The sequence below is a fragment of the Phaseolus vulgaris genome, chromosome 7, assembly GCF_051622355.1.
Source record: "Phaseolus vulgaris cultivar YP4 chromosome 7, ASM5162235v1, whole genome shotgun sequence".
Classification (NCBI taxonomy): domain Eukaryota; kingdom Viridiplantae; phylum Streptophyta; class Magnoliopsida; order Fabales; family Fabaceae; genus Phaseolus; species Phaseolus vulgaris.
The window spans coordinates 52814525-52828037 of record NC_143504.1 but is presented as its reverse complement, the minus strand read 5'-3'; the positions used below and the strand labels follow the sequence as shown (position 1 = coordinate 52828037).

Below are 13513 nucleotides of genomic sequence, written 5' to 3'. Positions count from 1 at the left end.
ACTCATATGTTTTCCGGTAAAAAAGTATTATTATTAAAAAAAATGAAAAAATATGGAATACACTAAAATCCATATGTTAACAAAAACGATACATAAGTAAATTATATTTATTCATAAAGAATTTTAAGAACAAACTAGACTAGATGAAAGTCTGTTATACTAATGAAATGATTCTCTATGAATCAATTTTAAATTAGTTAATTTATCCGCACACACATTTTCTTCACAAAAATATACATTCTCTTCACAAAAATATATGTGTAACTCTAAACCTGATTTTCTCTACAATACATTAAATTTGAATAATTAAATCTCAAAGAAATTTATTTTTGTAATTTAAAAAAAGTTTTATTTATAAAAAAAAAATTGACAACTTGAATAAGTTCATAAAAACACATGCGCCGAACTGAAATAGCTGTAAAACTGCTAACTTTAAAACTGAAGTTGTTGGGCCTTGTGGTAATTGCATCTGCTTCACCAGCAAGATTAATTGAAAGGAAATGATAATTTCACAATAAAGAATAAATTTGTAATTAAATAATATAAAAGAATAATATTAAGACTTGTAATGCGATTGAATAAAAAATTAGAATTCTCAATATATCATTTCCCTAATTAAAAAGTTATTATCTTTAAAAAAATACTCACTAAAAGACCATCAGAACGAAAATCAAATATCAACCATGCTGTTCAAATTATAGTTTACACTCTACCAAATCATAATCTGGGATTCAAAATGTTATTTAAACCATACTCGATCATGATTTTGCCGAACACGTTATTTTGTGGATGTAACTTCAATCTCCAAGCTAAGATTTAGCGAAACAATTCTTTATTCCATGAAGAGGACTTGACCGATGAGATTTTTTTTTGATGTATATGTTCATAAGTTCTAGCACTCTTAGGTTTTAGAAGCCTACATTTTGTGGAGAATCTAAAATCCCAAAAGTTGTGCGTACAATCATTGTTCCTCACTACTTTCTCTCAGCCTTATCTATGAAGTTGGTCCCTGATTCGGTTAGAATGACATCAAATTCACTGAGAGTCCACTCTGCTACTTCATCTTTGTCGCTAACAAATATCTCAACACCAGAATCAATAGATGTCCATATTCTTTTGGCAGGAGGAGTGCCTGGGTCCTGCATCACATGACAAGATAAATTATAATGCTTGGTGACTCATTAGATTCCAAATAGTACAGTAGTAGTTCAATTATTGACCTGATAAAAGTATAGTCTACTTGATAGCCCTCCAACATCCAGTTCCCAAGTCCTTGCATCCCCCACCCAACCATCACCTTTTTTTGTGGGATACCCATACTCACCCCATATAGGGTGAGGTAGCAACTGAACAATCTCTTGTGCCTGAGGGTTGCTGTAAGGGTCACAAGTGCTCACTGGCAGCTCCAAATGCTCACCATTCCCAGGACCACAATAGTAGTGATATGCTGAGTAGGGGAAATTGGCTGTGTCATTTCTATAGATTTTCTTGTTGTCTGGAGTTATATGATAGGGTGGGCAGTTAACCAAGCCTATGGGGCTGCACCATGCTGGGGTTTCAGGGTTGATGATCATCTCACTGTATCTAGTGACATCAGTGAGTACATCTCCATCACAAGGAGCACCATTGTTCTTCCAACAGCTTCCAATGTCTAAAAGGTAGAATTGGCTCTTGGCCCCTCCCCCCTGCTTGATATCCAAGCTCAACCTCACCTTAAAATTTGGTGACTCTGGAAGCTGAATCACAAACCAACCCAAATGGTTAATCATGAAATTAATACGCCTTGCTAATTAAACTATTAATTAAACAGAAATGGAAATCTTGGCATTGGATTTTGAAGGAAATGTTGATCTTGAACTCACAGTTTTTAGCATTCCCCTTGTGTCATAGTGGTAGCCTCCAGAGAATCCTTTGGTTGCATCAGCTCTAAGGTACAACATCAACCATGGGTATTTCTTTGAAGTCTTTAGCTTGTGTTTGAACTCCCAACTCCCAACATTAACTTTCTTCTCCCAAACTACCTCGTAGTAAGATACACCATCATGTTCTCCCCCACAATCAGAATCCAAATCATAGGTACCACTGAATCCCCCAACCATTCTTCCATCTTTGAGCTGTGTCTGTTGATGGCACAAGATGGGTTGGTTCATGCACCCTTGTCCAAAACAAGGAAACCGTCCCGGACTAAAAGGGGGTACCTTTTTTCCATCCTTAGGACATAGCCCAGACCTGGTGTCGTAGTTTCCATTTTTCAGCATTACCATCCAAAATTGCCATGGCCTTGGGGTGTCTGCAACTTCACACAAAGAACCCAGATACAATTCCTTTTCAATTGCATAAAGGTCTGTATTATTGATATATTGTAATTTTAGGCCAGGAAACAACTTCCCCACCCCAAGTTTGTTATCAGCTTCTGTGACCTTGTGAATCAGAGAACCTGTCCATCACCACCACTCACAATTCTCAATAAAAGAAAACACAATGCTGATTTGATAGCAAAAAAACTAAAATATGTGCGAAATTATAGAATAAGAAGACAATATAACATGCATAGTATGTGACACAATATTGAGGATCAAACATGCAGTAAACTGAACTACTATATTTTATAGGACTATGTTTGTGCGATATGGCTTACCCGAAAGATCAAAACAGTCAGCAGCTCTTGGAGCACCCATGTGAGGAGCTTCTTGAGCAACTTCGTTGCAGAAGTTCCAAGCTTCAAAGGCCACCCTCAGACCATCTCTCTGCATTCCTGGGTCTCCTACAGCCGAGACATGACTCTTCTCTGTGGACACAGCAGAGGCACTGAACACAAGCACATTCATGAACAACACAATCAACATTTTGTTCATTGGGAGGTTCAGAGGCAGAGGAGCATGGTAGAGGGTCTAATCTAATGTTAGGAGCACTTTCTCCTTCTGGTTCAGGTGGAACTTTCTTAACTTCTAAGTGCCACTTCTCCACCAAATTATTGTATTTTGTGAGTACTGAATGAACAGGTGTCGTTAATGAGAAATTTATAGCCACAGATGGATCTCTATCAAATGGAGGAGACTAGGATAAGTCCAACTAATATAGCACATGGGTGAGCCAATTCGCTTTTGTGATTATGATATGCGTCACTTTTTATTTACTAGTAACTTGTGAAAATGACTTTATTTACTATATCGTTTGTAACCAGCACGACTTTTTATTTATGAGAAAATAAATATTAGAGAGAATTATAATTTTGATTATAATTTAAAGCCATAGGTACTTATACAAGTTTCTGAAGTTTAGAAACTAATTAATTGAAATTGTGTACCTGTTGAACGACTCCAAGTTTCGAAAAAGCATGTTTCCTACACAATTCCAATTGATTTTAAAATTAAACTTCTTTGCAAGTTGTGTAGATCAACTTCTTTACAAGTTGTGTAGGTAATAACGAGTTTGATGATTGTGATTTAGAGTTTAAGATTTAAAGTTTAGGGTTTAATTGATTTATTCTTGTAATTGAGACATGGTGTATTTGGTTATTTTAGTTATGGTAGAACAATTAATGGTTTCGTGAATTATTGTTTTAATGGTAGAAATTTGTAAACATTATTGGTTTAATAGTTGAAATTTGACAAAAACACTTTTGATAACTTGGTGACAACTAGTTATTTTTAAATTTTTATTAATTAATATAATTAATTATTAATAAATAATATAATTAAATGATATTAATTAATATAATAATATAATTGAATAATTACTATAATGAAAACAATTATAAAACAATCAGAAAAAAGACAATTTTTTTAATTAAAAACAAGAATGAAAATACTAATTATTAATATTGTACTCGTCAGACGTGTTCGGGACCCGACCTGAGCACTTAAACGTGTCTATCTTGGTCCACTTAATTTAAAACCCAAATAGATAACTCGACCCAAATGATAACAGGCTCAATGACTCCAAAAGAAGTCGGCCTTAGCAACTAGCAAATACATTAAAAGACAAATGTATTATTCGGTATGCTCGAACCATAACCCAAACACTTACTATTTGGTATGTTCGGCCCGTAGTCCGAACACTCGGGTGTTCGACCCATTAGCTAGAGCAACAATTATAAATGTTGAATATATTTTTTGATCCAGAAGTTGGCCCAACTACGAAAAGGCCTAATAGCTCCAAACGACATTCATCTTTGGTAAAATTGGCATGACCCAAACCGTAAATGTACATTATAATTGATTCGGTTACTTGTTTCAAACAAGAAAGGACCTAAAGACAATACTATGCAAAGATATAACCCCAAAATACGAGGGGAAATATTAATAGATTAATTATGCAGTTATCAACTCCTAACGAGTGTTATAAAAGGGCCTTGAGACTCTAAGCATAGGATAAGTTGACTCTAGCAACCACCACAACAATCTGACCCAGGTCAGCCTGCCAGAACAAATATATTTTTCCATTTTTGTTTATTTGTTACCGTTATAAATTTTTGAAATGTAGGTATGAAATTTATTTATTGTGTGTTTAAAGTAAGAAAAAAAATTATGTTAAGTCATGTAATAAAATAGAGATGGAAATTAAATAGTAAGATGAAACTATGAATGAAAAATGAATAAGTAAATAATGTTTTATTAAAAAACTTGTAAAATTTGTTTTATTATAAATAATAACAAGTTTTTATATGGTAGATATATGGAAACTTTTGAAGGAAATAAATGGTTAAGCATGTAATGTAAGCACATTCTATCGATAGAAAAATAACATAATTGTATAAATCTTATTTTCTAGAAGGGCAATTTTCTCTATTGTGACCTTCGTTATGACCATATGAATATTTGTTAGGCTTATTTGATATTGGTTAATCCATTTCATTATGTATACGATTAATAGTTGATCTTTCCTATTCTTTTCGTCGCATGTGTGGGTCGAGTATAAGCTTTGGACTCACATAAGGAGACCAATAATCTTCATTTTGGACCAGATGAAATTGGACCTCGTTGGCCTTTTAAATGTTGTGGATGTTGTAGACGCGAGCAACAAATGTGGCCAATTGTAGATGACATTACAGATAAACAAAGAAGATATGCTAACAAGGTAGCCTAAGCGCTTGAAAGTGGTCACAATCACACCACCACTCAGTTTCACAATGTATGACATAGGTGGTCGTTGAAGCTCAGGAGTCAGTATCTCCTCAACCTCAAACTCTAAGTTTTGCCTATCGTATCTTGTGACATGACACATGATTGATTGTTGTTCATTTTTCTACAATAAACTTGCAATCTTTTCATGATAAATATGACATCTCACAGCATGAACTTTGTCAAATTCCAATTGTTAAAACAACGACTCATCTCTCCAACATCAAATCGTCAAATGATGTACCAAAGCTCAAATAAGCAAATGCAGCACGATTGAATTAAGAAATAAAAGAAATACACTACTATCACAAAAGATCATTTAGTACTTCTTCTATATAAAAAAAAAGTTGAATTTTTTAGTTTACTAATTTTGTAACTAGTTTTTTTTTTTTTTTACTCTGAAGTCCTCCAATAAATCTACAACTTCAATTAATTAATTTTTAAACTTAACAATGTGTTACTACAACCTTATAATAATAATAATCAAAATTGGTATTCTCTCTAACTATTTTTTTCCTAGTCTCCTCCATTTGATAGAGATCTATGTGGTTATAAATTTCTCATTAACGTAAATTTCCCCCCGGGTGATGCATCATTTGTTACCGTCAGATATAAATATAGTATTGAAATAAATAAATGATTTGGATACTTTACTGGCAACTTTTTGGGTAGATGTGCAATGAGAAAATTGAAAATAGTAATTTATTCCTCGTGTATGATGGTACTCGTGTACAACCAAGATCATTGTAAAATGAACCATAATTAATTTTAGTTCAGTTATGTTTGATTTTTTTAATAAATTAGTGTAATTTGATAGATTAATTATTAAAAAAGGTTTTAAATTATTAAAATAGATAAATTGTATAATTTTAGTGTAAAAAAATTATATCTAGCTGATACAATTTTAGTGTGAAAAAGTCAATTTAAATTAAGATAATTATCACTTTCTAAAAGTAAACACAGTTTTTAATATAATTAAATTTTAACTAAAATTATACTAATAAAATTTTAACTAATAATAAAACAGTTTTAATTATATTAAAATTGTATCAACTTATACGAATTTAATTAAACATATTGAAGTTGTATTAAGTGAATACAACTTCATTTTCGTAAGACTAAAGTTATATCGGATTGCCACTATTTATTTAATTTAATAATTTTTAATTTTTTTTATCTATTTAAGTAATTAACGTATTAAATTTTACTAGTTTGATAAAAAGACCTTTGTCTGCATCGATGAGTCCGATTTTGCGATGTTTCAGAGTATCTAAATTCTGGGCCATCCTTACAGTGAGATGAGCTTCCTTATCTAACCAATAGTATCAACAAAATATGGATACAAAAATTTGGTATCTTTATTCTCAATCCTCTTACTATGTTCTTGTTACATTTAATCAATTGGTAGTTATTTTTTTGTCTTTACTCATAAATTAGGACAAGTTCTGTTTGACTAGTAGATATTATTGGATATCCATTTGAGGTAAGTGGGGTAGGTGGATCTTCAGACAAAATTTGCTATACGGAGATTTATGATTCAACAATCATACTTATACCTTAATACCCATTCCAATTATTTTACACTTAAATAAATTATTATTTTAACATAATATAATATTTTATTTTAAAAAATAATTGTAAAATAGTTATTTTTATTATTTACTGTGTAAAACAAACTTTATTATCTAAGATTACGATGGTAAATTATCTCAAACTGCCAAAACTCGTCACAATTATTAATGTGAGTAGCATAAGCACAAATTCTGTAAAGTTTGATACAGGCTTTCTAGTAAGCACATGACAAAAGCCCACACTTAGCCCAGGGAATTCCAACAGCTATTTTTTTTTAACAGCTCATCACCATCTTATAAAACTGGTTATAATCAAAGTTTACTTTTGATTAAAATTTGTTTTAGAAAACAAGTTTGAAGTATTACTTAGTATAAAGAAACACAATTCTAAAAAAATCAAGAGTGTGATTATTACTTTATTAGATTAGCGTAGTTTTTTTTTTATAAAGTTTTCGTGTTAGGCATCACTATGCAACTTGACATCTCAGCTAAGCTGACACCTCAAGTAACAACAATCATCTGCCATCACATGAAAAAAAATATTATTAAAAAAAAATAAAAAATACAAAAATATGGGGGAACTAGACCAAAACTCATATGTTAACACAAACGATACATAGGTAGATTATACTTATTCATAAAGAATTCTAAGAACAGACTAGCTGGGAGTCTATTATACCAATGAAAAGATTCTCTATGAATAAATCCTAAATTAGCCAACTTATCAGCACACGCATTCCCTTCACGAAAAATATGAGTTACCCTAAACCTGATTGTCCCACAAAAATTAAGACAAGTATTCCATCGATTCTGAAGCATCCACGGAACATTAGTCCTAGTAGTAAACGCAGCACAAACCAAGGCAGAATCACATTCAAGCCAGACATAGTAAGTCCCATTTTTTGAGCTTCCTCCATAGCATGTATAACTCCATAAAACTCAGCAACCAAAGCAGTTTGAACTTCAAGAAACGCTGAAAAAGCACCAATAAATTCTCCCATACTCCCACGAAATATACCTCCACAAGTAGCAAGACCAGGATACCCCCTAGCAGCCCCATCAGTATTAATTTTGACCTAGCCTGGTGAAAGAAATTCCCATCTAATAGGAAGAGGACGAAGAACTTTACCACTACGAGTCTTAATACCGAAAAACTTAATCACGTTGAAGACCAACATATCATTCTTCATTGAAGCTTTAGACGAATTTCCCACTAGACAAGTTAAATTTTTAATTATCGAAATAGCCTTAGAAACCCCAATCTTATCTTGAAATCTAGCATAATTCCTCATACGTCATATCATCCATATAGAAAAGGTTATCACCACAAGCTTAATCAATTTAACCAAAGGACTACCATCACTCTTAATAAAAGAAAGTAGATCATCTTTATTAGAGAAATGAGAAGTAAGAAAAATTTGTCGTACCCAACTCCAAATATGCAATGCGTTAGAACATTCAAAAAATAGATGTTGAATAGATTCCTCTTGCTTTTCACAAAGCGAACACATAGAACATATATGCAAACCCTTATTCTGAATATGTTGATTTGTAGGAAGTCGCCCATGAAAATTTTCCAGAGTACTAGAGTTTTGGAAGGCGGAATAAATGAAGACCAAATGAATTTACCCCAACCACCTGGAACTCCTGGTTCCAAGAAAAAAGTCCTAGCCGATTTAAGAGTGAAACGACCAGACTCATTTAGAATCCAATTAGGAATATCCTGTTCCTCTCTAATCATGATATGATTAAAAAAAAAAAAAGACATCTGCTGTAAAGAGAAGGGAATATTCCAATCACAACCTGTCCAACTAGTACAAAAGTACTTAGTAAATATTTAAGAATAATTTATTTTAGGAGTTTTTAGCTTAAAACTTGAAGTTTCTTTAATTTTTTTATTTATTATTTCTTGTATTTTAATATATTTTTTATTATCCTTATTTTCATTTCATTTATTATTATTTCAATTTTATGCACATAATTAATTATTAGACTATGTTTATTATTTGTGGGATTAATTTTTAATTTTGTATGCAATTCAAAATAAATAAAAAATTAACATTACAAACAGAAAGTAATAAATATTTAATTATAAGATGTTATATAAACCTTACACACAATAAAAATTATAAAAATAAATTCATATAACAATAATTTAAATCAATAAATTAAAAAAAATATAACTTAAATTATATCAATACTCATTAGATCAATTCATTTAAATAAAAAATCAACTTATTTAAATAAAATAATTTGTTTAAATTAAAAGAAGCATACACTTTAAAATAAAAATAAAAATAAAAGTTTAATAAGAATTATTTTTGAATTATAATTATATAATAATATATGTTTGCTTAAAAATAGAAATTTAATTTGTGTAATATATATATATATATATATGCCATTTCAAATTTACTAACTAGTTTATCCGATATTTAAGCAAGCACTTTTAATATAATAAACTAATCTATTAGTTCAGAACCCGTATGATAGAAATAGTTTATCAAATACTAGGTATTTAGTTTTCCTTAGACATACGCAATGTTTCTTTTATACAACTAATTGTCTAATATTTTCTAGAATTAATTGTGTCATTAAAATTTTATACATGTTCCTTCCATTGCTCGTTTATTTAAATTATGGTTGAAAATGAAGTAAATTATACTTTATATAAAAATATATATTAATTTATTAAAAATTTAATTAAAATTATGATTAAATTTAATCCATTTATTAAAAGTGTAATCCAATTCATTTATTAATAATTTTCATAAATGGACAACCAATATCTTAAAAATTTAAAAAATTTCAATATTATATTTTTTAAAATTGAAAAAAATGTAAATCAAATTTGAAACTATATATTTTTTTTTTAAAAAAAAAGCATATTTAAGAAAGATTAAATTATAAAGATTAGTTAAATTAACTTTGGTCCGTTAAACATTCACAATATAGTTTATTAAGTTTAAAAAATAGATGAATTAGATAAATTTACACGTAAATGGGTATATATGGATTGGGGACAAATTTTACTCTAGTACACATCTAACAAATATTAACTTGGTTAGGGTGATATTGGAAAAATCTGGTATTACTTTCTAAATAAGAATGCTATATTTTTGAATTTGGGTTTTTTTCATGAAAGTGGAGCAATGTAATACCCAAACTCATACAAAAACAAATTACAGAACACTTAAAACTCTTGTATTGTTCTTATAAAAGGAGTAGCTAGTATTACTGGGAATAGTGTTGCTACTAAAAATCAGGAAAGATAGTTTTCAGCTGGCTCTTATTTGATCCAACAAAGACTAAGATGTTATGGTTTACAAAATTAGTAAAGATGTTGTTTTAATATTTAGCTTTTTATTTAAAACTAATAAGGGAAACTTATTTTACATTAAACCATAACATGATAGATTAAGCTGGATTCTTTTTCCAGAAAATTGCACTGATAGTTAATACTTATATATCAAATCATTTTCACATGCACTTAAATACTTAACATATTTATAATTTTACTCGTAACCTTCGAAGGTCATATCAAGTACGCATTTTTTTAAGCATGTAGTGAATTTTCTCATCTCTTATCTTAACAAGATAGAGTTGAATTTATCATTACTTTTTAGTTTGTCTGTTTTTTCATTTTTTATTTTTTTTAATTCCACGTCGACTAGAGATAAAGACATTTCATTGTATATAAGTGGGTGCAAACTTCATCTCATGAGCCAGTTTCATAAGGTTGAGTTAGACTTATTTTTGTTGTATATATTGTATGAGATCATTTTTTGAACATATTTTTTTCTTGATGAAAACAATTATCATTTTTTGAACATATCTATGGTGACAACTCTAATTAGCGCTAAAAATAAACGTGAATTTGTTGATGGAAGCATAACTAAACCTACTAAACAAATTTTTTGTATTTTTCTTGGCACTACTGCAATAACATGGTTGTATCTTGGATTCTCCACTCTATCTCAGCTCCTAATCAACAAAGTATGTTATGGATGGACAATGTTGGAGATATTTTAGGTTAACCCGTCTCACCCCATCCATACCCTACCAGGTTGACAAGTTAGGTGGACTGGGTTAATATAAACTGACGGATTCAAAATGTTGATATGTCTCACCTAAATGAAACAGAATAACGAACTTGTCCACCAAACCTGATCCACTTGTCAACTTAAAAAAAAAAAAGTCAAATAAAGATAAAAGTAAAAAATATTCAATAACATATAACTTACCATAAAAAGTAAATGGCCATTATGATAGATGTTGTAAGTTTAACAAATTTGGTGTAGGTCTTCAAGATACTTAAAGTTTTATAATTTGTTATATTTATAGAACAAAAAAATCATGAAGATCTAAACTACATTACACCTACATTGCCTAATTGTTTCTTTAGGTTGTGTATCTGTTTCTAAAGTGGGAGCGAAGAGATGCGAATGCAGCCTGAAAAACGAAATATAAAATTATGAAAAATGAAAAAAAAAATATTAGACTTTTCATCCTGCGAAAGAAAGTCATTCTTTATAAATATTTTATTAATTTTTACTTATAAACAAAACTCATAATCAAATAAACAAAAAATATAAGTAATTAAAATTAAATTAAATATAATAAAATGTTTATTCTTTTTTTAACATAATAAATAATTAAAATAGTTATAGTTTGAATATTTAAGGTAAAGTTCATTAATCTGTACCTACAATCCATAAATATAGATAAACACTATTAACTTATACAATTTTATATTGAAAACATTGCTTAAATAGTTTTTAAAGGATTAGAATGACAATAAGTAGTTAAATTAAGAAATAAAAAAAGAAAGAAAAGAATATATTTTATTTTTAAAAATTAATAACACCTTGTATATTAGTTCACGTAAAATAATGGTGTACCTTTCATAGTGTTAAAAAAAGAAATAGTGTTTTTACCTATTTCTAACTTGTGAGATTATCTCTCTACCCATTATACATTTTCTTTGTGACCATTACACCATTAGGTACCCTTTAATTGATACGTAAACCTAACATATTTTGGCCTGCAATTAAAACCTTTTATGTTCATTTTGTAGAGGCTAGCAGAAATTCGGCACTATAGTTGTACTAAGAGCTTTTAATGTTTATGAAGTTTTATTATGGTCATTACTTGCAAATTTTCATCCCATGCAGTTTTAGAGTTTTTGTAAATAAAAATCTAATTCAAATACTATTTTTTATTTCTAAAATTGCTTTAGTTTATAAACTTGTACTTTACTCTCTTAAAATATCTTCGTTAAACTAAGTTGTTTCTCCGTCATTTTTTTTATCAGTAATAAAAAATAAATAAATGGAAACCACTTCAGGAGTGGTCCAACCCTTATACATAAAGAGTTAGCGCCTTATCAACCTCCAATCAAGGAACACCTTCCAACTTAAATAAGAAACAACCAAACTAAACTCAAGAAAGCATTAAACAACCAGTTTCATACAATCTACTGGGTTCAAAACCCAATTGGGATACTTAAAAGAATTACAACAGGATTTTGCAAAAACTCAAGACCGAAAAATTTAGTCATGTTATCTCCCTGATTTAATCAATTTAGTGAAAAGATAATAAATGGTAAAAAAAATCCAGGTCAATTAAAGTTAATAATATCAATGCAGTTTAAATTAATAAATAATTTAATATTTTTTTGATATTTTTTTTTATCTTGTGTGACTCTTCAACAACAAAATTCATATAAAATGTAATGATTTCACTATAAGAAAATTATTAAATAAAAACTAACTTTAAATCAAAAAATTAATTACTTACTATATAGATTAAATTAAATACTATTTTAGAGACTAAAATAATTATTGATATCTATATTAGTTTTTATTATTGATAAATAGTTTCTAAATTGATATTTAATTAGCTACCAAGATTTTAGCTAATAACTTTAAAATTTAAATAATCGATAACTAATGAGAATGATGATTCAATACTTGATATCAGTGAAACTTTATCTTTCTACACAAATATGCCAACCTTAGATGTTGATTACGAAGTTGATGATGTCCATATCGCATGTGATGACCATCATAAAGGGTTGTGGGAGAATGTTTCAACTTAACAATGTAAACAATTTACTTATGTTTATTGTTTATAATGCAAATTTTGTATGTTTACTCATGTTCATATTGTATAATGCAATATTTGTATTAGGCTTCATTCTTTTTAATAGTTTTTAATAAGATGTAAAATTCGTTAGTTTATTTAAATAAAAATAAATGTTATATATTTTTTTTTCCACAATGTTTATTCGATATCATTGAATTATCATAAAGTCTTCTTTTTTTTCAGTGAATAATCAATATATAATATCAAGACAATCAATCTTACAATACAAATCTTAACTGACTAAGGCAACATGTATAAAAGCAATTAACTTTTCATGAAATTTACTCCTAATTTTACGTAAGTTTTAATAAATAACTAGGAGTATATAGATTGAATATGTTTTGTGTTTCCAGTTTCCAGCGTTTTGGAGCAACGAAAGTGAAAATGAAATAACGTTTGGATGGTATATGCACAAAGTTAAGAAAATGGAGGAGATATATGTTATTAAATTTTCCACACTAGTTAGTTATGTCGTGAGCGAAAGAAGATAGCATAATAAAATATATTAAAAATATTTTATTAATAGTTATATTTACTTTAAACACAACCAATTATAATTTTAATATAATCAATAATGTCATAAACATTTTATTAATATATATTAGTTTTAAAGTTATATTACTTTTTGTTATAATAATAAATAAATATTTATTTTAATTTTATTTATTTTAT

General features: G+C 28.9%; 1 protein-coding gene across 1 annotated transcript; it reads right to left on the bottom strand.

The window, feature by feature from the left end:
- Positions 1 to 661: 661 nt before the first annotated feature.
- Positions 662 to 3141, bottom strand: LOC137830163 (uncharacterized). The gene is made up of 4 exons (XM_068637339.2): positions 2639 to 3141; positions 1863 to 2437; positions 1221 to 1736; positions 662 to 1139 (listed from the first exon to the last, which is right to left on the bottom strand). Exons 1-4 carry the CDS (start codon positions 2853 to 2855, stop codon positions 975 to 977), a joined length of 1473 nt encoding a protein of 490 aa, XP_068493440.1. The 5' UTR covers positions 2856 to 3141; the 3' UTR covers positions 662 to 974.
- Between the last annotated feature and the right edge of the window lie 10372 nt (positions 3142 to 13513).